The following is a 27,297-nucleotide window of genomic DNA, read 5'->3' on the forward strand; positions in this document are numbered from 1 at the left end:
CCGTTTCAGAGTCTCTGAAATGTGTTCCTCGTTAGGGGGAGAGCCGAGACCAGCCTCTCTACTGACTCACAGACACAAAGGCGACCCGCCCCTCAAAGGGGGGCGCTTTAAGGGCCGGACGACTAATGTTCACGAGGATGGATTAATGAACCTGCAGATAAATACAGGCTGACCAGGCTTGAAAGAGGGGGCGTGGCGCCAGGATGAAAACAGGAGTGGAGAGGCAGTCCGTGCCTTCAGATGGCTTGCGCGCCGCTGCTTGCTCCCAAGAGCAAAACGTGATGGAAGTGAACATTAAAAAAGAGGTGGACTTGCACCTGCTTTTAGCCATTTGTGTGCTTTCATTATTGAAAGACACACGCAAAAGCCAATGCTATGTGTGGGAGGAGTCAGACCCAAACGGAGTAATTTAGAGTACTTACAAGAAGCCTCGCAGCGCATGCACACTGCTCTAGGCCCGACCTAAAAAAGCAATAAAACACACAAAAGTGTGTAAATTCAGTCATTAAAATCCATTGTCATATAAATTCAGAGAACTCTAACAACAGTTGTGACACAGGGAGAAAATATTTTTGTCCACTCTAAGCGTGGAAGGGTATTCTCAGATGTGAGACCCTTGCTCATTGCACCATCAGGATTCAAGCAAACCGGGCCGAAGACGGCTGTAATGCCAGAAACCGGTCCCCGGGAGCTTGTTTCCTTCCCAGTGTAAGAATTGGCTTTTGTAGTTTGGTTTGCCCTGTTCCCACCATGCACTGGGACAGGAACAGACTAATTTGCATACAGCCAGGTTCCGAAACTGGGATGGTGCAGTGAGCTAAAAAACGGTGTTGGATCTAGCCCTGATCTCTTGACTGGGTGAGAGCTTTCTGCTTAATTCAGAGACTCTGTCCCTCACCACCCCTTGTTGTAAATATTTTTGTCCACCCTAAGCGTGGAAGGGTATTCTCAGATGTGAGACCCTTGCTCATTGCACCATCAGGATTCAAGCAAACCGGGCCGAAGACGGCTGTAATGCCAGAAACCGGTCCCCGGGAGCTTGTTTCCTTCCCAGTGTAAGAATTGGCTTTTGTAGTTTGGTTTGCCCTGTTCCCATCATGCACTGGGACAGGAACAGACTAATTTGCATACAGCCAGGTTCTGAAACTGGGATGGTGCAGTGAGCTAAAAAACGGTGTTGGATCTAGCCCTGATCTCTTGACTGGGTGAGAGCTTTCTGCTTAATTCAGAGACTCTGTCCCTCACCACCCCTTGTTGTAAATACAGGGAGAAATAAAGCACAACTTCATGGGGCAGCTAGAGAGTAGTGCGTACGGCCCGCTGTATAAAAACTGCAATTGAAAAGCATGCTCACACAATTGGTAGTTTTTGCAAAAACTCAGTGGTATCTGCAATGGCTTAAGTTTGCCTGCTTCAGGAGTGGTAGAATGAACACAGACCTTAGCAAAGAGTAATGTTTCCAGAAGGGAATAAAGTGCAGGGTGCTCTGTGCAGAACATCTGTCACAAGGACAAACAGGCAGGTTAGCAACAAATAGTCCTTGGCTGGGGTATGCAACAAGAAAGTGGACAGTGTTTATGCGGAGTCTTACTACCAGGAACCTGTGGTGTACATTATTATACCATAAGAGGTAAGGCTCAATAACAGGACAAGTGCTGATTTGCACAGGATTAGCGACTGTGGACATTCCTGAGTTTTTTCTCATCCTTTCCTCAGCACATTTGGCTAAAAAGAGTTTAGTCAGTAGTCTGCAGAAGCTATCCCTGAAGGTGCTGGGATTCGAGAACAGCTCATCTAGATCCAGCCAGTTGCAGATCTTAGATATATGTGCGAACCAAGGTATTTTTGAACTTTTTTCCAGATTCAAACTGTCAGCCAGAATTGTGCTATTCAGTATGGTTTCCCCCATTGTCCATATTTTCAACCATAACAAAAGAGGCTGGGACCTCACAAAGTCGCTTGTATACTCTAGCCCAATTTGTGTGTTGCATATATAGTTGCTAGTGGATTTGGGTACAGCGAGCAGCCTTTTATAAACCTATTTTCTACCTTCTCCTACCCAGATTGGTTGCAGATGTCCCAGACGTTGGCCAAATATGTTGTGCCTGGACGGCACTTAGCCTTGTACATTTCCAGCAACCCTTTGAGTGGCCTGCTACTCAGTCTAGCAACAAAGCCTAAGACCGGTTCAATGCTCCCAGCTAGGCAGCTGCCCTGCCGGCTTTCAGAGAGCTCCAGGTCAGCCTATTGTTGAATATTATTCCCAGCTAGGGGTAAGAAGGGACCTTGCTAATCTTCCTTCCATTGACAAATAAAGCCCTGCTTTCCTGGTATTGGTGACCAAAGACCATAATGTGGGGTTTTGGTTGGTTTACCAGCAAGTTTAGGCACAGAATTGATATAGCCATCACTGCACACCAATTGCACTCCTGACCAACATAACATTTCGTCGGCATATACCAGGGTCGGTACACTTCATTTGCCGACCATGAGGCAGCCACTTCTAAAGTTCAATAATTGCCTCTCCAAACCGTTCACATACAGGGAAAAGCGAAAGGGGGCCAGTAAGCACCCATGGCGCACTCCACGTTCAAGTCTAAAATCTTCTGAAGCTTTCCCAGCTGGGCCATATCTTACACTTCTAGTTACCTCTGAGTGGAGTTCCCTCAAAAAGTTTATAAAACTGGGCTTGATCCCAAGCTCAGCCACAATTGCCCACAGTTTTGACCTATTGACAGTCAAAGGCCGATCTCAGATCCATATCGGCTGCATACATTTGGACTTCCTTCACTAATGTGTACTTGTCTATTAACTGGAAACAACCTTTACAACGCTACCATTACATCGCACTACACTTACAACGCAGGCATTACATCGCAACATCCTTTACAATGCATGACACTACAACGCAGGCATTACAACACATACCACTACAACGCATGACACTACAACACAGGCATTACAACGCATACCATTACAAAACATATCATTGGAGTTAGAATAGTAATTTTTAACCCCTACACTATCCAACACTTACCCTACTGTTGCATCCCTGAAATTAGAATAGTAATTTTTACCCCTACACTATCCAACACTTACCCTACTGTTGCACCCCCTGGAGTTAGAATAGTAATTTTTACCCCTATACTATCAAATACTTACCTTAAATGCAATGTAATGGTATGCACTGTTAAGGCAGTATGCGATGTAATGGAATGGTTGTAAAGGTAGTTTTTTTAAATGCGATGTAGTGTCATGTAATGTAATGGAATGCGTTGTAGAGGATGTTGCGATGTAAAAACTGCGTTGTAAGTGCATGCGTTGTAAATGTATGCGTTGTAACGTCATACATTCCTATTAACATGTATAGGTTTAGGCATTGATCTATGGTCCCTAAATTGACACGCTACCCAAACTGGAAATCGGAAAGGACGTGGTTATCAGTTGCCCAGGTTTGCAACCGTTCCAGTAGGATGCTTCCTATTATCTTTGCAGCTGAATTTATTAATGATATGGGATGATAACACTTTGGATCCCCCTTGGATCTTTCTTAAAGACTGGAACTATTGCTGCATGTGACCAGGCCTTGGGCAGGCCTCTGAATAGGACAGCCTTAAGAACATTGGTCAAGAGGGGGGCCCAAAGGTGTAAATTTGCACCACAAAGATCTGCCGGAATCCCGTTGGGGCCCGGGGCTTTTGAAGCAGGGCATCTCTTGATGGCCTTGATCACATCAGTAACATTGATCTCTTAATCTCAGAAGGGTTGAATGGAAGCTATCAGGGCCATAGGTGTTTTTGGCAGGGTCTTGCTTGGAGCATGTCCCTCTAAGGTGGCAGGGTCGGAGTATTACTGAGTAAAGTGCCTGGCCCAGACCTCCAGAGGAATCACTGCATCAAGCCTGCTTCCTGAGCTTTCTCTAGGTAATTTCTATCCACAATTTGCAAGAAGAGCTTGCTATCTTTGAGGTTGCTAGCCCTTACTAGGTCTTGGTAGGCTTCCTATGTTAATGTCCTTTCTCATGCCTGTAAGGCAGGCTTGTACCCCCTACTACAAGTGCAGACCCCTTCCAGATCTGTTAGCACAGCTTTGAGTGAAAACAGTAGCAGTTTGTGGGCATTAGTGCAGGTGGTATCGAACCACCTTGCACATTTATCACGATGGGTATTCAGTCTAACAGTGAGCATTTAACGTGCGGTTCCACAGATTTTATCAAAGCTGCTGATTAGCTTGTGCTCTCATCCTTGATCTTCTCCAAACATCTCATAAAATCAATAGAAGATGCAGTTATTAAATTTGAAAGGAAGGATTCCTTGTCTACTTTCGCCCAACTCACGATGACTCCCTTATTAGAAGAGAAGGACAAGAGTAATGGTAATGTATGGGCCATCACCTGATGTTTTTGAGAGAAGGATCGCTTATCGAGGTAGCTAGCAGCCTGTGATTGATCAGGAGGAATACAAAACCCCATAATTTAGAATAAAATCAAAGAGACTAAAATAACCATGCCCCAAAAAGTGAGAGCAGCTACTAAGCACCTGCTAGAGCAATCAAAAGCAAGCATCAGGATGTACTTGATTAACAGCAGGTTAAGTTAATTCCCGAATGGTTTAAGGCCAAAGTGTGTAGTGGGTTCCCCATCAATGCTCAACAGGCCACATGACTTTTGGGGCACTAGATAGTGTTTGGCATTGAAATCCCCCAACAACATAATCACATAACTGCTATGAAAACTACCCAAACTATGTTCTATATCCTCCTGCAATAATTTCACTATGGAGTTGCTGACATCAAATAGAGTTTCCATCCACCGCTTTGCTTACTCCACTAGCCCTATTTAAGATCATTGTCATTTGTTTAACCCCCCCTTTTTTCTTTTTTGTTGTGGTTTAGTATCTTTTCATATATCTCTTTAAATATAATATGCACGTGATTGACTTTTTAATGCAAAATATGTATTTTTATATAAGAAATGTTTAACAAAAATGAAGAAAATAATTGAAATAAAATCCAAAAAATCAATTTAATCACAAACATTTTGTTTATTTTGGTACATGTCACAATATTTAATTGATTAATTGTAAAGTTTCCTTGAGGTTCTGGCTTATTAATCACTACTAGTTGCTTTACAAAAGAGAGTTCATATTATTCCCTACAAGTAGTGAATGCATTAGTAGTAGGGGTCCCCTTTTTTCAAAATTGTGTTGCTGACATCAAAAACATTCTTACAGAAATTTACCAATATTATATAAGCTTTATTACAGTTTATAAGTATGATTTGATAGTGAGGCAAGGCCAGATTAGTCCACATGATCTAGCCTGGAAAGGTGAGGGCCACCTGTGAGATTAGTCCTCCTTTGGCCCTGCCCATAACTCCTTGAGCCGCAGAGGTAAACTAGGTCACAAACCAGCCAATAAAAGAAGGATCCAAGAGCCAGGTTTCTAGGAGGCAGAGAACTGCGGATAGTTTAATGAAATTTAGCAAGAACAAATGCTCCAGGTTTGCATCCAGCGCTGCCACATTACGTGATGCAGATCTTGCCCCTTCTCCTCAAATAATACTAGGGTACAGGTTAGCTAAATTTCCCTTTATTGTTTGGGGGAGTGTCAATTTCTCTTGTTTGGAAAGCAGACATAACCCCTCCTGCATCAATGCACAAGGAATACTCTGGGACAGCTGATTCACTTGCAAGTCAATCAAGTTGATCTAACCAAGTTAGGGGCAGAAATCTATTCCTAGTAGTAACAGGGTTTGACACTTGGACATAGGCAGCTGGGAATGGCGGCTGGTCTGTAAAAATGACCCAGAGAGAGGACTTCAATAGCTGAATATTGCATTGAGAAGTTAAGTCTGCGCAAAATATAACTGATGGTACCACTGGTCTTAAAAATAGCGACAATACAGTTGTTACTGTCTGACTTCGGTAGATTGCCCATTCATGGGACCCCCTGCACATGATTAATCTTGTTGTGTAGTTGGCCTAGGCCACCTATCCTCATACTTACACAGGGACACCTTAAGGATTTGGGGGGCCCTGGGCCAAACATATTTTGGGTTTCCTGTTCAGAACAGCTTTCAAATTATGGTCCAATGTCAGGTGTTTCATGTCCTCTTTGGCCAAGTCACTGACAGGCACACTCATCGAAATTCTAAATGTTTTGTACATCTAATATTCAGGGAAGTGACATGTGTTTTCAATCTTGTAACACAGTAGCAGTTCACTAATATTACTGAAAACAATATCTGTGACACCCTCCCATTTCACATATATGTGGTTCTGTTTTGTTCTAAAGGAAACTTTTGTATGGATGTTGCATAAAATGTACACAACATTTCTCTACAAATGTCTGTAATAGACTCTCACACATCACCCACATTAAAAATAGATGAAAAGAAAATGATATTTAAAACAATCTGCTGAAGAATCATTTGTGGTCATCAAGGCAAAACTCTCCCCAGAACAGAGATGGCTCCATCAGGGACCCCCTGAAAAGCTGGGGCCCTGGGCCACAGCCCACGCATTAAAACGTCTCTGTACTTACACAGTGCACTACCTTATTTAGCAGTTGGTCATGGCTTTCCGAGAACCTGGCTTCAGTGGGGGTGCGCCTTTGAGGATCAGCACAAAAGGGGTGGCCTGAGGACGTAGCTGGAGAGTCTGCTCGCCCATTAAAAATTGTATTGTTTGTTAGGCCTCTCTTTGGCCATAAGATTGCATCACTGCATTGCCTAAGGCAGTCATGTGACAGCCCGATGTGCTGTAGCTCTCCCAAATTGGCGGTGGGCGCTGTTCCATCGCCTGCATCTGTGAAGTGGAACTAGGAGGAGATGGAATATCCCTCTGTTCTGTTGCATGGCCCCCATTTATTCCAGTATTGGTGCTCACATCCTTGACCAGGAGCTTAGGCAGGCAGATTGTTTTTGTTTGGAGTTCAGCAGACTATCCTTTAAAGAGTGAGGCCTGCCCATAACCAGCAGAAGGTAAATGCTACTTACCAGTATGCACCTGTTCTTGGCATGTAGAGCTGCAGATTCTCAAACTGAGAATTAGATCGCCACCAGGTGTTGGGCTCGGATGATTGCATGTTGTTGTCGTCTTGGAGGAAGTCTTTGTAGTCACGAGATGGGTGACTCCTCCCTTGGACGATAGTGCGCATGGGCATCGACTCCATCCTTAGATGGTTTTTCGCCATGATGGGAAATGATAGAGTCAGTAGAAATAGAAAAAGGGATGTCCATGTGTATATATCTAATTAAGATAGAACTGGAACAGATACAGGTCCCGGGGAGGCGGGTGGGTGTGTGAGAATCTGCGGCTCTACATGCCAAGAGCAGATGCATACTGGTAAGTAGCATTTACCGTTCGAGGCATATGAGCTTCAGATCTCACACTGAGCATTGACTATACAGCAGTGTTTCCCCTAGCGGTGGTTGCCTGTATCTGTTGCAGTACTTTGAAAGAGAGTTTTGAGGACAGCTTGGCCTACTGCAGCTTGCTGCTTTGCTTGCACATCAACACAATAGTGTTTAGTGAAGGTATGTATTGTAGACCATGTTGTTGCTTTGCATATGTCTTCTAGAGGAATGTTCCCTTAGAAGGCCATAGAGGCTCCTATTTTGCGTGTAGAGTGTGCTCTAGGAGGTATTGTTAATGTACGTTTTGCTTTTTGATAGCATATTTGTATGCATTTTACAATACACCTAGCAATTCCAGTGTTAGAGATGGGATTGCCTTTATGTGGTGGTGAGAAAGCTACAAACAATTGTTTTTCAAACTGTTTTAGTCCTATCAATGTAATATAGAAGGGCTCTTGTTACCTCTAGGGTGTGTAGAGTTCTTTCTGCTAAAGAGCCTGGGTTTTGAAAAAACACTGACAACTCTACTGATTGGTTTAGATGAAAAGGAGTAATGACTTTAGGAAGGAATTTTGGATTTGTTCTTAGAACCACTTTGTTACGGTGTAGTTGTAAAAATGGTTCTTGTATAGTGAAAGCTTGAATTTCACCTACTCTCCTGAGAGAGCTAATAACAATAAGGAAAGCTATTTTCCATGGGAGGAATTGCAGTTCGCATTTGTGTAATGGTGGTCCCAAGACCCTAGTAAGAACAATGTTTAGGTTCGACACTGGAAACGGTGATAACCTAGGAGGAATGATTATTTTCAGTCCTTCCATAGATGCTTCAATCGCAGGTACAATAAATAATGACAGATGTTGTCTATTTGGTATGTATGCAGCAATGGCTGCAAGATGAAGTCTTATAGATGAATATGCTAGACTACATCTTTGTAAGTGTAGAAGGTAGCAAATAATATTTTGGATAGAAGCATCCAGTGGATCAATTTTATTATTATTGCGGTAAATAGCAAATCTTTCCATTTTGCTGCATTGCAGGCTCTAGTAGTAGGCCTTCTGGCCTCCTTAATGATATTCATACAGTCTGGTGGTAGGTTAATGTAACCAAACTCTAAGACTTCAGGAGCCAGATCGCTAGATTCAGTTGATTTGGATCTGGATGTCTGATGTCTCCATGGTTCTGCATTAGCATGGATGGTGTTAGACACAGTTTTTGGTGTGAAACTATTGAGAGTTCTAGCAGAGTTGTGAACCACGGTTGTCGTGCCCATGTGGGAGCTACTAGGATTATCTTGAGAGACTTAGAGACTGTTGTCTTAGCTTGTATACCACTAGTGGTATTACTGGGAGTGGCGGAAAAGCGTACGCAAATCTGCCTGACCAGTTCATCCATATCGCATTGCCCATGGACAACGGGTGAGGAAACCTGGTGGCGAAGGTTGGGCATTTTGCGTTTTCATGTGTGGCGAACAGATCTAGGTCTGGATGACCCCACTTGTGAAAAAATGGTAGAAGAAATTTCTGATGTAGTTCCCATTTGTGAATCTGTTGTGTCTGCCGACTTCACAGATCTGCTATCTGATTGTGAACACCTGGAAGGTGTTCTGCTAGCAGATGTATCTTTTGTGGAATGGTCCATCTCCAAATGTTCTGTGCGAGCTGGGACAGTTGCAGAGAGTGTCCCCCCCCTGTTTTTTTAATATAGTACATGGCTGTCATGTTGTCCGTCCTGATTAAGACAGTCTTGTTCTGTACATAAACTTGGAAGGACTTGAGTGCTAGGAATATTGCTAGCAGCTCTAGGTGATTGATGTGGAGCATTTTTTGTTGAGTTGTCCATTTCCCTTGAGTTGTATGGTGTAGGAGATGGGATCCCCATCCTGTTAGGGATACATCTGTTGTAAGTACTATTTGTGTAACAGGCTCGAGAAACTGCCGCCCTCTGGACCAGTTTTTGGTGTTCCACCACTGCAGAGAGCGATGTGTGTGGCTGTTCACCAACAGCAGGTCGTGAAGTTGTCCTTGAGCCTGGTTCCACTGATGTGCTAGACATTCCTGCAATGGGCGCATTTGCAGTCTTGCATATGGAACAATAAAAATGCATGATGCCATCATGCCTATTAGTTGCACCAACACTCTGGCTCGGAGAGAGTGTTGTGTTTGAAACTTTGTGACTAAATCTTGGATGCTCTGTATCCTGGCTGGACTGGAATAAGCTAGAGCTGTAGCTGTGTTTATTGTAGCCCCTAGTTATTAATGTACATGAGAGGGCTGAAGATGTGACTTAGTGTAGTTGATTGTGAATCCAAAGTTGTGCAATGTTTGAATCGTTTGTAATGTGTGTTGGGCACACGGATTGAACGACTTGTCTTTTATAAGCCAATCGTCTAGATATAGGAAGACATGGATGTGTTGTCTTCCGAGATGTGCTGCTACTACTGCTAGGCACTTTGTAAACACTCTTGGTGCAGTTGTGACTTTGAATGGAAGGACTTTGAACTGATAGTGTTGTCCTTCTAGCACAAACCTTAGATACTTCCTGTGAGAAGGATGTATGGGAATGTGGAAGTAGGCGTCCTTGAGATCTAGTGTAGTAAGGAAATTGCCTTTTTGCAACAATATGAAAATGATCTGAGTGTATATATAGATTGAGGGGCCTGAGGTCGAAAATTGGTCTCAGTGTCCAGTCTTTCTTGGGTATTAGGAAATACAGCGAGTAAACCCCTGTTCCTTGATGTTTTAATGAAACTATTTCTATTGCATTTTTTAGAAGCAATGAGAGAACCTCTTGTTTGAGCAGAGCTGCTCGATGTTGTATAGACATTGGACGCTGTCTGGGTGGTATATGTAGAGGGGTAGCTGTAAGTTCTAGGCAGTAGCTATACTGGATAATTTGTCTTACCCACTTGTCTGTTGTGATGGAATTTCAGACAGGTAGGAACTGTGTTAATCTGCCCCCTACAGGAGTGGAATGTTGTTGGGGAAGCAGAAGGAAGTCACTGTTTTGTGTTAGGAGAGGTTCCATTATTGTTATTTCCTCGACCTCTTCCCTTGTTGTTGTTGCCCCTATACCCTTCTCGAAAATATCCTCTACTGGAGGACATTTGTGTGTTGGTCTTAAAGGAAGCTGAATTTTCCGCTCCAGCTTGCTTGGAGCCTTCTCTGTAAAAGGAGCGACAAAAGGAGCCTCTTGCTTAGGTGGACTGCAGAGCTCCCATAGATTTGGCTGTATCAGTGTCTTTCTTCATTTTCTCAAGTGCTGGGTCTACCTCTGGACCAAACAATTGTTGTTGGTTGAATGGCTGATTTAAGATAGATGTTTGCACTTCCTGCTTAAATCCTCAAATGCGTAGCCATGCATGTCGTCTAAGTAAGACCCTAGTGTTTTTTGCTCTAGATGCCGTGTCTGCTACATCTAGTGCGCACTTGATCGAGGCATTTGAGATTAGCTTCCCTTCCTGTATAAGGTCATTTGCCTGTGCTTTATATTGGTCAAATAGATGTTGTAAAAGTGTTTCTAACTGATCATAGTGAGCCCCATCGTATCTTGCAAGGAGGGTTTGTGTATTATCTATGCACCATGATTTTACTACCTTGGGCAGCTATTCTCTTGCCTGAAGCGTCTATTATCTTTGACTGCTTATCAGGAGGTGGTGCTTCCTCTGATGTCTGTGAGTTTGCTCGTTTTCTAGCGTTTGAAACAACTAGGGAGTCTATGGGTAGCTGTCCCTTAATGTAGGCAGGATCCCCAGGAGCAGGTCTGTACTTTTTCTCTATTCTTAGATTTAGGATCCTAGCTCAACAGGATCTTTAAACACTTCTGGGGCATGCTTAACACCTTGGCTGCCAGGGGTTTTCCCGCTGGGTGCTGGATCCTCCAGGATCCCATTGTTTGTGACAAAGCCAGCTCGTCATAAGCACAGGGCAGGTAAAGCCCATGACGAGCTGGCTTTGTCATCAGCACTGAAGGGGTTAATGACCCCTTTAATCATAGGTAGTATTTGAACTGACGTTTGGGAATGTTCAAAAGTGTCTAGCAAAAAATCTTCTTCTGCCTCATCGGAGTGCATTGTGACATTATGATAGATGGCAGCCCTATTGAGTAAATGTCCAAAACCTATATTGTCTTGCGGAGGAGATGGTTTGGATGGGTATGGATGTGGATCTGGGATATCTGGTACACCCTGTGGGTTTGGGTACTCCCAGTCAGGTGTATCACTTGGGTAGGAAAAAAGGCTCATCTGGGTCTCCCATCTCCCCTATGGTATACCCATCATCATACTGAGGAGGTGTATGTGGAGGTGAAGAATGAGGAGGCGAATTTTGAGGTGAAAGGTTTGAAGGAAGAGGAGGTGAAGGAGAGGGTACAGGAGAAGAAGGGTGCATAGGTGATGTGGCAGAATCCTTCTTCTTGACAGGCACTGGAGGTGTAGGTGCTGTATCCAATTTCCTCTTTCTTTGGGGCATAGTAGAGACATGTCCTATTTGTGGATCAATGTAGATCCTTTTTTGCAAAGGATCAGGCTGGAAAAACTCCTCTTCCTGAGGAACTGCTTTCGACACCGATTTTTTTCGGTTCCTGGCATGGTTGTAGCTTGTCTTTAGCCTTAGGAGCTGGTATGAAGTTCTTTGGCGTAGTTTTCGGCACCAAAGATATTGTCTTTAGAGTCGAGGCCTGTTTCGTGGGCTTGGAAGCATCAGAAGCAGGCTTTGTGGGTTTTGACACCGAAGATTTCGGGCTGGAAGCTGTTTTGGTTGGCTTGGAAGCATCAGAAACAGGCTTCATTGTTTTCGGAGCCGTCTTGTCTTTAGGAGTCGACGGTATCAGAGTGTGTTTTGGAACCAGGACTTCTTTTGGTTTCAGTGCCGAGGGAGCTGGTGGTATTGGCACGTGCGGTTTGTCGGTCCCGAGCTACCGGAAGGCTTTAATATTTTCTTCGGAGCCGGGCTCGATGGCCGGGCTTTTGAAGCAGTGTTTTTGTCGCGACTGGGCCCGGAAGGCAGAGTTTTGACCTTTGCCTTCGATTTAGGTATAGGTGCTGGGGCAGGGGCAGTAGGACTCACGTGTTGACCCAGAGGTATGGAGTCATCAGAGTTGTCTGCCTCAGATACGATTTGGAGATCATCGGAATCTTCCTCTGGGACACATAGACCTTCGTCGAAGATATCCACCGGTTCCGGAGCCGATCTCTGCATATCGTGTCGACGGGCCCTTGGATCTCGAATGGTCTTCTTGGATCAAAAGGATGCACAAGCTGTACAGCTTGACTCGTCGTGTTCTGTCAATAAGCACAGATTACACACCTCGTGATAGTCTCTGTGAGGAAATTTTGCTCCACGCTCGGGGTATATCTTAAACGGCGTCCTTTCCATGAGTTGTAGGCCTCATGGTGTGGATAGGCCCAACAGCCCGCTTCGACGACCGGAATCAATGGGATGAGGTCGAGTCCATAGTTATTGATATTGAAAGTTGTTTGGTAAAATTTTTACGCGTCGAACGACTGGAAAAGTAGATTTCGAACCGGAGAGGAAAAGTTACATCCGAACCCCGTGGCAGAAAAAAGCAATCTAAGCCATGCACACTATCGTCCAAGAGAGGATTCACCCATCTCGTGACTACAAAGACTTCTTTTAAGACGACAACAACATGCAATCATCCAAGCCCAACACCAGGTGGCGATCTAATGCTCAGTGTGAGATCTGCAGCTCATATGCCTCGAACATAACATTACCTAGTTTTTACTCTTCCTGAGTAACATTACTAGCTAAATCATTGGTCAAGGCCCCAGGGTCTGCCGTGTGTGGTAGAGCACCTTCAACTGTCAGACAAGTGTCCTGACCAGCGTTCCCCTTCCTGCGCGCAGGACGCTTTTTCTTTGCCGGGAGCGACAAGCAATATGAATCAGGTGGGTTTTACACAGCAGGCACTTCAGGCATGGGATCTGATGTACTTATTTATTCCGCAAAGTTCCCTGTGCCTAAATTGCAAGCTGTTGCTCTGGGGTGTCGCAGAGAAGCATTAGAATTTCAACTGATGTTGGTTAGTGTATTAAGACTCAGGCCTATTGCCATTCCCTGCTGCAGACTTCATCACAGAATTCCTATGACAAACACTCCGAGATTATTTTAAAGATAATGCAATAAGTAAAAACCCAAGATTAACCCCCTTGATTACTTCACTCGAAAAATTACACAAGGAACCATAAATTACATTGTTCTTAATTTAACAAAATTCCCCTTCGTTGACGCTACTGAAAATAACAGTCTTTAAATGTTTAAAAGATATGCCTTTGTAGCCTTTTTACCTGCCGCTCCCGATTGAGGGGAACGCCACAGACTTCAGCTTCTTCTCGTCCGCAAGAGCCAGGCAATTCTTCACGGTTTTCTCCAGAAGTTCTTCACATTTATCTGATCCCCATCCTGGACTGTTACAGTGGATGACAAACTTGGCTGGTAACCCGTGGCCAGCACTGATGGCAGCTAATGATAAACAACACAGGGAAACTCCATTAAAGCAGTAAAAAGGAAATATACATTGCATTTTACATAGATCTCCGACATGGTGCTTTACTAAGGACAGTTATAAGAAATTATGATTATGCTTTTAGATAAGTGTGGGCAAAAACACTCCAGCAATACATTCCTAAATAGATATACAAAGACAAGGGACCTTATTCTAGAAGGGCTCACAGGGCTTTTGAACCTAAGGGGCACTCCATTTTACAGGGGGGCTCAGGAAGCTAGTACTGCCCCTTCTGCAATGGGGTACAAAAGGGGGTGGTGATGGACGGAGCATCTGAATCAATCAAACACTCGCACCCAGTCAAAAGATCTGGGTTTAATCCATCACCGTTCAATGGGGATCATACAAGAGCAAACTCAGCTTCAAACAACCCCAGGCGTAACCCCTATGCAAACTAGAGAACGTCTTTACTCCTGAACCCACTCTATATTATCTACATTATCAATGAGTGGACAGGGGCTAATAAGCTCACAGAAGGTGCACAAAATATGCACCACATAAGAAGTAGAAGGTTGTATGATGTTACAACGCATGCTTTTACCCCTCATGCCGTTGCAACACAAATTTTTTTCCCTGACTTGCTGTTGGGGTGCCCTGGAGTTTGGAATAGTATAATTTACTATTCCAACTCCACTCTGTACAACAGTAGGAAAGGTGTTGGAGTTATATCCAACACCTAATACCCCCTACAGCAAGCCATTTTCGTTGCAATGGCATGCGGGGTAAAAGCATGCATCGTAATGCATGTGTTTTAACGGTTGTTTCCCGAAGTAGAACAAACAGTGTGCCCCCCGAGAAGAGACAGCGGAAGAGTAGCATGGGTCGTTCCAAAGGCAGAGGAATTCCTGCTCCATTCTTAAAGTTCAGTCCAGTTCAAAGCGGACCTCTTACTGGCACGTATTTGCACCTACACTAAAGCGAATACACTTTATCTGTAATATGGTCCACCCCAATTTAGTGTCAGGTGCACCCAATGGGAGTGAATCCAGGGTAGACCAGACCAGTGGGCCATATTACATAACAAAGTTAATAGACATCATCTAACTTGGCAGTGATAGATATTCTTGTGGTATAATATGGAGTTCAAATGCCCATGAGGCTGGGGCGTGGCTATCTGAATGTGAGGCTCTGCTTCTTACCGGTACCGCTGTCTGCATTTGTGCGGTCACAGGCGCTTTTAATTGGAAAACCTGATGTTCTCTCCTTCAGCAACAGCCAGTGTCTGTAGGCACTTTGCCCGATGCATTATATTGATTTTTTTTCTCTTGAAATGTGTGGATGGCGCTGCTTTGAAATTTTCAGTGACCATTTTGGATTTTGCTGCATCAGGAGGAACATTTTTAGCGCATCTCTGGCAGAAGTGTGCTCAACAACATGAAACCTCTTCAGTGAGTTTAACCTACCAATTCTTGGTTGCCTTCACTATTCAACTCACCTTTTTTTTTTTTACTGTAATCACGATTTGGTGTTTCAGTTGAATTCTTTTACCACAGTAATGTATCCATGAAATAATTACGTGTGCATATATTTTATGTACCAAGTCGAAAGATGCATTTTACATGTCTTAAAGAGTTTGTCCTATCTTTACAGTAACGTATCCATGAAATAATTACCTGTGCATGTATTTTATGTACCAAGTCGAAAGGTACATTTTACATGTCTTAAAGAGTTTGCCCTATCTGCACATAGCCTAGCCTGTCCACAGCTTCTGCTTTTACTTGTTAGTAACAATGGAAGGAAAGGAATTTTGAATAGCCTATATCTCTTTTTTTTTAAAAAAGGGAAAATAAACAATGATGGACGATATTTTAAAATGCACTTTGATATATTTATTGAAATGTTATGTGTATATATATACTTTGATGGTACCTGGCTACCAAATAAAGTTATTACTACTACTATTACCTGGGCAGTAAGGACATTGGTCCATCTAATCCAGTCTCAGAAGAAAGAAGTAATCAGGCTTTTGGTGACACCTCACCTCCACAGAAACTAGCCTCATTGATCTCAAAAGAGCGGATGGCACCTCTAAGTATGTTGTGGCCGTCATTTGGTGATTGAACACGTCGAGGGAATGAACTACAAGTTTATGCAGTGACAAATTACATTGATTCACGCTTAGTGAGTTTTTTATTTTTCCATGTGCTATTTCTTCATTGCCCTTTTTAACCACCTGTGCTACTTTTGTATTTTCTCAAGATTTGGCATTTTTAATCACTTCAAATACCCCTCGCAATAGACTTTCACTGAAAGAATTATGTGAGCAGAAAGGACATTTTTTTATACCGTGTTCAGTCTCACTCGTTGATCCCATAATAAGGTGACTTCAGGCTTTCTGTGATACTTTGCTAGACACAAAATCTAGTCTTTCTTTCCACAAACAAGGGGATTTGTGTCAGCCACCGTTTTGAGAATTACCGCATCAACTGTATTGCTTGCAAGTGTCTTTGGCTGCAGTGTAGAAAGTCTATTATTTGCAGTGTATTTGTTTCATATTTCAATTAAATAATTGCTCGAGTAGCAAGGTTATTTATATTCTGTATCCTGTCTCAGTGGCATTGCTTACTCAAACACTATTAGAGCTTCTGATACGTATAGCCACTCCTCGAGCGCTAAAAAAAGTTTCTATTATGGGCAGAATTAGGAAATTCACATATTCCAGCAAAAGTCCTTCTATTAAAATATTGGACTCGGGTCTGTCCTCTGGAGAACCCGTCATGGAGGGTAACAGGTCTCTCTCTCAATGTGGCACATTCTTCTAATTCTTGCTCCTTTCCTACAACTACTACTTCTTTAAGACACACTCAGCTTCTGCCGCTAACAAAAGGCTCAAACATGAACCCCTTCTCCAGACAAGACCTCTACTCCTATTTCTTTAGAAACCGTGCTAGAAGAGATTAGCGCCCTAAGACAATTTATTGAGGAAACACATACCCAGATTCAAACCCTTGCAGATAAATGATCATATATGGAGTCTAGATTATAATCGGTGGAGTAATGAGTCAGTGATGTCCGCATATGAAACTACTAAAATCTCAGGTTAGGAAAAAGGTATCCTCATGTTGAAAAAAGAAGTAGAAGACCCCAAGAACAGAAGCAGACACAATAAACAATCTTTATATAGTCTTCCTGAAGGTATTGAAGGATAAGATCCTGTGGACTACTTTACCTCATGTCTACCAAAGCTTCTTGAGTTGCCTTCTTCCACGACCCTAAACATCCAGCACGCACAGAGACTAGGTCCTCACATCCTCCTAGTCAGCTCCTTTTAAATCTCATGGTGCAATTAATTTCTTTATAGAATTTATGGATCTTTTGAAAGTTCTAACTACCACCAAATCTAAGAAACAACTTCTGTGGTCTGGTGAGAAGATATTTATCTCACAGGATGTATCCTCAGCTACTGCTAACAGGAGGAAAGGCTTTCTTAATCTTCGCCTGGTGCTGCGGGCTAAGAGTTCTCGCTATGGCTTATTTTATCCCTGCACCTTCAAAGTTGCATACCAGCCATTCTTTTGCATGCAATCACGATTTCATGTGTTCTTGTTTCCCATCTCCCTGTGTAACGTCCCAGTGTGGCGCATTGTCCCTATTTGGTTGTGCCGTCTTCATCTGTGCATCACCACCCCCTTATTCCTCTTATTCTTCAACAAGGCACAAGCTCTCAGTTGTTAGTTTCTGACATGTGCTGTTCTCTATTGTTCTATTTTTTCTCTTATTTTCTTTCTCTTCTATGTTCTATAGTCTTCATTTCCCTCTCTTGCTCTTTACCCATTCTCCTTCTATACCTCTTCCTTCTTTATATTTGATATCTCTTCTGTTGTTATTCTAGACCAAATAGTTTTATATGTATTGATTACTTATAACACTCAGAGTTGTTTCTTAGAATGTGAAAAGATTTGTTAATGCTAAAAAAGGCAGAGAACTTTAGCTTCTTATAATCCAGACTTAGTCCTCCTTCAAGAGACTCATCTTGCAGATTTAGAATCCTTAAAACTCAAGCGTCATTGGGTAGGTTCTATTTTTGTTTCACCTGCTCTCAATAAGAAACACTAATAAATATTTTACGTCACAAGAAATAGAAGTGCAATGTTTCTCAAGAGATTGATACAAAAGGCAGATGGATATTTATTCAGCTCCTTATTAACGATATCTCTTTAACTGTTTGCAATGTATATGGGCCGACCGACCCGGATTACCTATTTTGGCACATTTCCAAGAAATGTCTTCAATATAACAATGATTTTTTTTTATTCTAGGCAATGACTGTAACCAGATTGTAGCTCAGTTTACAGATCGTCAGTCCCAAGTTTGATTTGTTCCCCATAGCACACAAGCAATTTAAATCTACTATTTGCCATAACCACCTATTGGATGCATGTCAATTATGCAATGCTTCTATTAAAGAGTTTTCTTTTTATTCCCCTCCTCATGGTATTCTCACTCATCTAAATCACATCTCTGCAAGCAAACCACTCTCACAAAACCTAATTAATTCTACCATTAAACCTATTGTTATCTCTAACCATGCCCCAGTGATTGCAGATATGGACCTACTCCCAGTACATCCCGAATCCGGTAGGTGAAGGTTCAATATTTTTTTTTTACTTGACCAAGTTTTCTCTACCTTTGTTGCTTCTTTTGGTGATGATTTTTTTGCATTTGATGAAGAATCAGATGCATCTCCCCAATTATTATGGATACTATTAAAGCTACAGCTTGAGGTTTTATTATTGGTTTTGTTTCAAAATAAAAGAAACACTTTGCGAGACAACATAAGTTCTTATTATCTAATATTAAAAAGCACCAATTCTATACTTACGCTCAAGATTCTAATCTACAGGAAATTGTTTTTGGTAAAGTTCAGTTTAATAAACTAACTACAGACAATGCTTCCTCATACTACTTCATAGTAGTACTCGTTATTATAGAGGGCATAAAAAAGAAGGAAAACTCTTAGCTAATTATTTAAAAAACCCAAAACAACATACCTTAAATGATTCTATTCAGTCTCCTAGTGGAAAACAGTTGTCAAAAGGTCAAGATATTTTAGAGGAATTGCTGAAGTGTTATCAAAACCGATATATTACGGAATACCCTGCTGACCCTTCTCTTATCAAGGCCTATTTAAAAAAGTATCATTCGCCTTCTCACTAATAATGTTGCATCCCTTGAACACAACCTATCAATTTCAGAACTACTCAAAGCTCTCAATTCACTCAAAAAAGGTAAAACTCCACGACCAGATGGCATTACAGTGGAGTTTTAGAAGCACTCAAATATGCTTTTACCTAAACTTTTATAGCGATTTCAGGTTTTTTATACGTCTGGTTCTGATGGTGGTACTTTTCAGGAGGCTAACATATGTCTCATCACAAAGATGGTTGGTACCCTATGCAGTAAAAAAAAATATAGACCAATTTTTCTTGCAAAAGTAGACTATAACATTTTTGCCAAATTGTAAGATTTGTGTCTGGAACCAGTATTACCTAAATTAATGGGTAAGGAGTAATCTGGTTTTGTTAAAGGTAGACTGGTCTCAGAAAGTTCTAGACAATTTTCAATGTATTAAATAACTGTTTCTTATCCATTGGCTGCTGTTGCTACGGATACAGAAAAAGCATCTGACAGAGTGCACTGACCTTTCATTAAATCTCTTGCTTAGCATGGATTTGGTCCTAATATCTCACTTATCTCTTCTATATAAGGAGCCCACAGCCTCTGTATTGGTTAATGGACAAACTTCCCAATATTTTCCTTTAAAAAGAGACGTTTAGCAGTGTTGTCCCTTATCTCCACTCTTATTTTTTTAGCCCTGCAGCATTCTTTGTCCAAAATTCATAAAAATAATTTAATAAGAGGTTTTTAGTATGGAGTTGCAGTCATTCTTCGTTGCCTCGGTAATCCGCACAGTACAAATCCTGCCTTGCTTTTATACATATCAATTCTCTTTAGTATGGGCTATAAACATTTTTTGGCCAAAACTGAGGTTTTGCCCATTACCAAATTCTGTTTTAAACATTCTTTTGATTCTACTGGCTTTCACTGGAATACTTTTAAAATTAAATGTTTAGGCACTTGGTTCATTACTTATATAAACATATAAACAAGAAAGAAGTAATTAATAGAATTGATAAATTACTATATTCCTGGAATCCTTGATCCACTTCCTGGAGGGGTCGTCTTGACTCCATTAAAATGATGATTTCACCTATTTTGTTGTATATCTTGTCCATGATTCCAGTACACATTCCTTGTAATTTTTTTTAAAAAGAGTGAATTCTCTCCTATCTTCCTTCCTTTGGCATAAGAAAAAGATCTAGGATTTCCCTGTGCCATCTTAAAAAAAGACAACTAAAGAGTGGGGTAAATTTTCATGATTTTTGGACGTGTCCTAAAGACTTATGTTTGAGACAGGCCTCGAAATGGCTCCTTACGTCTCCCTCCTCATTCACTCTTTTGTAGTTTGACGTTGAACAAGTCTTACTTGCACCTATCTCTACTGGAGAAATTCTCTCTTTTTCTTCTATGATTGCTACTGCCACTTTACGTTTATTTCAGCATACTTTTGTTGAAATCTTATTGTCAATTTCATTTCATATCTTATGATTCTTTTCTACAAACCCCCTTTTGGTATAATCAGCTATTTACCATAAAAAACTAAACCGCTATATTGGAAATCTTGGAGGCAAAAGGGTGTAATATGGGTTCTTCACTTATCCAATCCTCTCTCCTTTCCTCAATTCCAAGCAACTTTTCAGTGCCCTCGATCGTTCTGGTATACTGTTACTATCCTTATAGATATCAATTTGGAAATTCTTTATTCTTTACCTTCAAATCCTTCATTCTCTCAGTCGGATCTGCCTCTAATCAGAATACTGGCTTCTACCCCTAAAGCTTCTCTTATTTACAAATTTCTTTCTTCACCCAATCTTTATCGAGCTAACACCAAGACAGAGCTACAATGGGAAGCCAATTTGGGATGAGCTTGGTATATAACCTTTTGGGATAAAATTTGGTCTAGAGTTTAGAATTTCACGAACTGCTACCACCACTCAATCATTATTTGTTTTTTATCACATTATATATCATACTCCATCTTCTATTGCCAATTTCTTCAACACTAATAATAACGCTTGTTGGTCGTGTGGTCATCTGAATGAAGATCTAATGCACCTTCTTTTTTTATGTCCCCTTACTGCAATCATTTGAGAAAAAGTCTGGTAACAACTTAAAAATATGTTTCACATACACTGTGTTATGTCTCCAATTTTGCTTTTTCTAGGAAGTTTATATGAGTTTGATGCATCAACTGCTCATAAGAATAGTTTGTTTGACCTTATGTTAGCTTTAACTTTTCAACAAGTTACGATTAATAGCAAATGTTCCTCTAGCATTGCATTTAAAGCATGATCGTATAATTTTTTTAATTATCATAGATTAGATATCACTTTTGCCTCCTCTTGTATGTACCAATTAAATAGAAAATTATATTAGTTGTCATTTGCAATTTTTTTTAGACAAAGTAGCTATGCATAATACTAATTCTATGCTTTCCAAAAATTGTAAACCACTGTGAACCTTTACATTCTCTTCAAATTCTTAACTTTATTCTATTTTCCATTCTCTTTTTTACTTACCATCTATTTCTTTGTAATACATATTTTCCATATTATTCTTTAATACTGTTATCGGTCTTTAGTTGCTGATTCACCTTTTTCTCTCTCCTCTTTCTTCCTTTTTTTTCCAGATAAATTTCACAAAATATAAACAGCTTTAGTACTGCATATTTGGTTTTACTATTATTGCTGGCTTCATTTCACATTTTGCTATACTATTCACTTGAATATGCCTATATTCTAAATACAGCTAATTAAACACACACACAAATGCCCAGGAGGCATTTGGTAGTGCCAATTGGGAAAACAAAATTAACTTATGAGATTATTTTTAGAATGAACTTGTGCCTTTTACATGTGTTCCACTTCCGTCAAATGTTTTATTTGTGGAAGATATGACTGACCCAGTTAGAAGGCACAGGAGACCAAGACAAGGAAGTTCACTGTCCCTTCTCCTTTTTGTACTAGCACTTGAACCACTAGCAATAAAAAAAGGAGTATCAACATGAAGGGAACTGAAATCAGAAACCTATGTTGCAATTTAGGAAATGTCACCAATGACATGCTGGTGGTGTCTTGCTCTTTAGATTTTTATGCTATCACATTGCTGAAAAATAATAAATAGCTTTGAAGCCTACACACGGTATAACAAATTCACCAAAGTCAAGGAGTCTGCTGCTTTTATCAGTGAATGACATAGCTGTTTTCGTTGCAATTTGAATTGATTAGAGATCATCTGAGGTTCTTGAGAACTGGTTTGTAGTGCTACCTAAAATCTAGCACCTGTACACAATAAAAGTATGACTAACAAAACAAGAGAAGACATGCTTTGCCAGAAGAAATTTGGCATGCCTCGCTGCATGAACCTCAATACCACAAAAATGTGTATACTGTCAACATTTCAATAAGTGAAAATATATAGGTCAATCATTACCTTGCATAACACATTTTTGGGGGGTTCATTCAAAAAACCAATTCATTAAATCTTTGGAAATCTTGACATTAAGATTTACCAGAGTTCTATTCTTCATTAAACTAGTTGTTGTCCCTTCATCACAAATGGTGAATCCTTAACTGGATTAATTCAGCACAACCTTCTACATCAGATTAACAGCTACATATTATCCACTACCCCCATTGTGTACTCCAAAGTTAAGATGTTAGAGCAGTCTATTCTATCAAACATGTTCGCAAGGGCATTGAAGAAGATGAAAGTCAAGCTCTGCTTGCATAATGGAGTTGCAACCAGGCACAAGCCTTCCTATTCTATGTTATACAGATTTGTAGTGTGGGTGTTTCACCCTTGTGGGCATTCTGGCACAATCGGAGGATGTAGCATTTGACTCATTCGAGAAGGGTCTATTGGAAGAGCCAGAGTTTCTGTTTTTTTTACAGAACTAGAGGATAGAGCTGGCTGCTCTGATGAGGTAGGGGAGTTGGTTCAAGACTTCTGGAGTGAAGTGGGAGAAGAGCAGCCTCCTGCTTTAGAGCCAACAGTAGTGGGCTATACCAGCCATCAAAGGTCTTTCACAAGGGAGAGGGCCTTAAATGGTTGGTATACCCTGCTTTTGTGTGCTATAAGTCTATTATAACATTCTAACCCTGAGGGCAAACGCCTAAATAAAAAAAGACAAAGGCCTCTCGAAACATGAGGTAGTTGGAATCGTCACCCACCCAGCCCCATGACTGTGAAGCTTTTGTTTCACATCAGTTGCTGTGAATGTGCAACAGAACACATGCAGGTCACCTGCTTTTGAACAGTCACAACAATAGCTGTAAAAGGAGGCTGAAGTCAGCCTCTGGTTTCGCATGGATTTGGTAAAACTGCATTTCCTCGTTCATTCGACCAAAGAGCCTCGTTCATTGAGACCAAAGAGCTGAGCAGCTTTCCCCCTCCCTCCTTCCGAGGCTCCAGTGAAACTGTGAGCTAAGGAGGCAGCAGAAAGGCTCCTGTGTGCCCTGATGCATAGGTTCTGCTTTTCGCTTCCCAATGCCCAAGCCATATAATTTGGAAAGGCAGGGAAAAGAGACGCTGAGGCTGTGTTATAGGATATTGTAATGTTCAGAGAAGTGAGCTGATAACGGTTATATAGGCCACTTCTACTTCATTGTTTTCAATAGAGCTCTCAATATTTCAATGTACTAATACAGGGTAAATCATTGGAACAACTGGAGCAGGCTGAGATTGTTGCAGTGAAGCTCAAGGCACAGTAGAATGTAAGCTTACACTTTATTTCTTGGCTCTGCAGCAGTAGGATTCCTCACAACTGCCTCCAGTAGAACCTGTCGCCCTTCGAATCTTTCATCCCCAATCCCACAGAACTCTTACCTAACAAAAGTTCTACCCCACTACTGCAAGTAATCTACACCATCACACATCTTTTCCCTTTAAATTTTAGCAAAGCAAAACATATAATATTCAAGATACATAATAAGAAATTGCTAAACATGAATATTTAATCCATTACGTAATCTCTGAATATGGTAGGAGGACATACTTTTTTTATCTCATCTGGCAACTCTTGCAGGTTTCATCATTACCTTTAATACGACCGTCCATGCTTCTATATTCTCAGATTCACCCTCATCAAACAAAAGAGAATGATCATTCAGATTGACACCACTAACTCCTAGAGGGTTTTCTTCATACTCAATGCAACCTCAAAATACTGCTTCGGAGGATGGACTGTGGGCCAGTTTAGACAGGGGAGTCCTGCAGGACAGAGCAGTCAAAAAAGCTGCTGCTGTGGACTGGACTGTCCAAGCAGTAGTGCTTAGTGAACGTGTGCAGTGATGCCCATGTTGCTGCCTGACAAATGTGAAGGACTGGAACACCCCTTTGCAACGCTGTGGTCGCAGCCTTAGCTCTGATGGAATAAGCTCTTAAGCCTTCAGGAGGCTGTTTTTTGGCCAGAGCGTAGCACATTTTGATGCAAAAGACAACCCACGTGAGATGGTCCTCTTCTGCACTGCACAGCCTTTCTTTGATCCAATATAGGCCACAAAGCCTTGGTCGTCTACCAGACAGAACGACAACGCTCTTTTTGGGTCCGCACGGTGAAGTCGCTCCTCCTCTTTAGAGAGGTGCGGGCAGCATAGAAAGTGGGCAAGGTGACAGATTGTCCCACACGGAATGATGGTACAACTTTTGGTAATAAAGAGGCCCTAGTGCGAAGCACACACTTATCCAGTAAGATGGTCAGGTAAGGAGGCTTGGGTGACAGAGCCTGTAATTTGCTCACTCTCCTGGCAGAAGTTATTGCCACTAAAAAGGCTGTTTTAATAGAAATCAGCCGGAGGGGACACTTTTGCAGATGTTTTAATGGAGTGCACATCAGGAAGGTGAGAACCAAATTAAGGTCCCGCTGAGATATGATGAATGAGGCAGCTGGGAAGATTTATACAAGCCTCTTACGAAATCTGTTTACAAAAGGGGATATTAATTAAGAGGGCTGGTACGGCAGCCTCAAGTAGGCAGACAAGGCTGAATGGTACCCCTTAAGAGTACCCATAGCAGAGCCCTGCTGGGCAAGGGTCAAAATAAACAGAAGGACTTGAGATAGGGAAGCAGAAAGGCGATCAATAGATTTTTCTGTAAATATTTTAAATATTTTTGCCACTGGCAGGCATACACGATCTTAGTAGAGGGATGCCTGGCTGCCAAAATCACATCACAGACTTTGAGAGGAAAGTTGAATGCTGTCAACTGCTGCAGCTCAATCGGCACACAAGAAAGTGTACAGTTGACAGGTTCAGCTGGAGGACCCTCTCCTGCTGCTGCGACAGAAGATCCTCCCGAAGGGGCAGACTGATCCGAAAATCGATGCTCAGTTGGAGATGCTCTGAATACCAGACTCTCCGTGCTCAGTGAGGAGCCACAAGAATGACTTGGGCCCGGTTACTCCTGATGGGGAGCATTCCGGACAAAAGTAGTATTGGCGGATAGGCATACAGGAGGCCTGAGCTCCACTCGAGACAAAAAGCATTGCAGAGCGAGAGCCTCCTTGGAAACTCCAGCGCGCATAACTGCTGAGATTTCAGGGATTCTCGGCGGAGGCGAACATATCTAGCCAAGGCTCTCCCCAGTACTGGAAGAGACTGCACCACCTCCGGATGGAGACGCCTTTCACGATCCTCTAGGCATCGGTGGCTGAGTTTGTCTGCCCAGGCGTTCTGGGAACCTATCAGGTGTTGAACCACCATTGATATGCCCGGCTGTTCCAGCCATGTCAAGAGACGCCAGCCCTCATAAAGGGTCCAGGACCACACCCGCCCAATTGCAGTTGGCCAGCCACAACTCCAGGTCTTGTGCAGTTCCTGCGAAATGTGGACCATGTCGGAGAGATTTTCCTGATGCTGTGCCCACTGGAAGTTCAGGTCCCACTTCAGAGCCCGCCCATGCCTTCTGGGATGTGTCAGGAGCAAGATGCAGGAGGTCATGATACCCAGCAGCCTCAGAGTCAGTCTTACTGAAATCCAGAATAGAGGCTTAAACATCTGTATCATATCCTGAACTTGCCCTTCAGGAGGATAAGGTCGAAACTGCACAGTGTCCAGAACAGCTCTGATGAAAGTGAGCATCTGAGAGGGAGTCAGGTGTAAATTCGGCACGTTGATGGTGAACCCCAGTGAGAGCATGAGATTCCCCATATTCTGAAGGTGGGAGAGGTCAGTCTGGGGCCGGTTTGTTTTCAACAGCCAGTCGTCTAGATAGGGGAAGACTGGCATCCTTGATCTGCACAGATGAGCTGTGAACACTGCCATCACCTTGGTGAACACCCGAGGTGCAATGGTAAGGCCAAACGGAAGCACTGTGAACCATCCAGTCTCATGGTCTAGGGCAGACAAGACCAGAGCCAGAGTGAGCATTTTGAAGGCTTGCAGATCTAGAATAATGACGAAGGCCCTTGTCCATTTGTGGGATCAGAAAGTACCAAGAATAGCAACCACAACCTACTTCTGGTGCCAGAACCCTCTCTATGGCTCTTTATGGCTCCCTTGGCCAAGAGAGTCCTGACTTCCTTCTGAAGCAAGTTCAGGTGGTCCTCCGTCAGCCAGTCGTAAGTTGGAGGCATGGAGTGAGGGGTAGTCTCAAAGGGGAGGGAGTAGCCCTTTCAGACTATCTGAAGAACCCACTCCTCCGATGTGATGTTTTGCCAGTGGTGGAGATGATGGTTGATCCTGCCACCAAACGGACGCCCATGACCTTCGAGGGCCAGGCTATGAAGGTTTAGAGGCTCCAGGGGGAGGAGAGGACTGACTAGACTTCAGGCCCCCTGACCCAAGGTGTGGAAAGAAGCCACGCCCATGGCCATGCAGAGGTCGCTGAACTCGCGTGCTCTTGTGGCTGGGATATGGCTGGCGTGACTGCAAGTCCCTTCCGTGTCCCCAAGAGAAGCAAAAAGCAGATAGGGGGCGGGTGGTTACCAAAAGGCCCAAGGGCTTGGCTGTAGCCAGCAAGTCCTTAAAAGTACTCCAGGGCCATGTCTGACTGGTCTCCAAAGCGACGGGTGCCACGTGTCCTCAAACAGCCACCGTAGAGGATGTTGCTCTGCCCAGTGAGTCGGTAGTGTCAAGCGCACAAGGAATGGTGAACTTTGCCGCATATCTCCTGTTGGATATCTCTTGAGAGAGAATAGCCTGGGCCTCTTCCAGGACCTGTGGCAGCACTTATGCAACCATTTACCACAAGGAATGGACATAACAGCCCAATAGGCATGCAGTGTTCATGGACAAAAATGCAAGGCTGGCAGAAGAAATAAAATCACCTTGTCTAAACTATCCAGTCTCTTGGATTC

The 27,297-nt window shown here is 42.5% G+C and overlaps 1 protein-coding gene across 8 annotated transcripts in view; it reads right to left on the reverse strand.

Annotated features, from left to right (window-relative positions):
* MACROH2A1 (macroH2A.1 histone) overlaps positions 1–27,297 on the reverse strand; it is a 198,593-nt gene that overhangs the window by 32,642 nt on the left and 138,654 nt on the right. For all 8 annotated transcript variants that reach the window (XM_086931512.1, XM_086931508.1, XM_086931510.1 and 5 more), the window contains exon 9: positions 13,663–13,837. In XM_086931512.1, the coding sequence (XP_086787638.1) occupies positions 13,663–13,837 (175 nt within the window). The remainder of the gene's footprint in view (positions 1–13,662; positions 13,838–27,297) is intronic.

This window comes from Lissotriton vulgaris, chromosome 7 (genome assembly GCF_964263255.1).
Source record: "Lissotriton vulgaris chromosome 7, aLisVul1.2, whole genome shotgun sequence".
NCBI lineage: Eukaryota > Metazoa > Chordata > Amphibia > Caudata > Salamandridae > Lissotriton > Lissotriton vulgaris.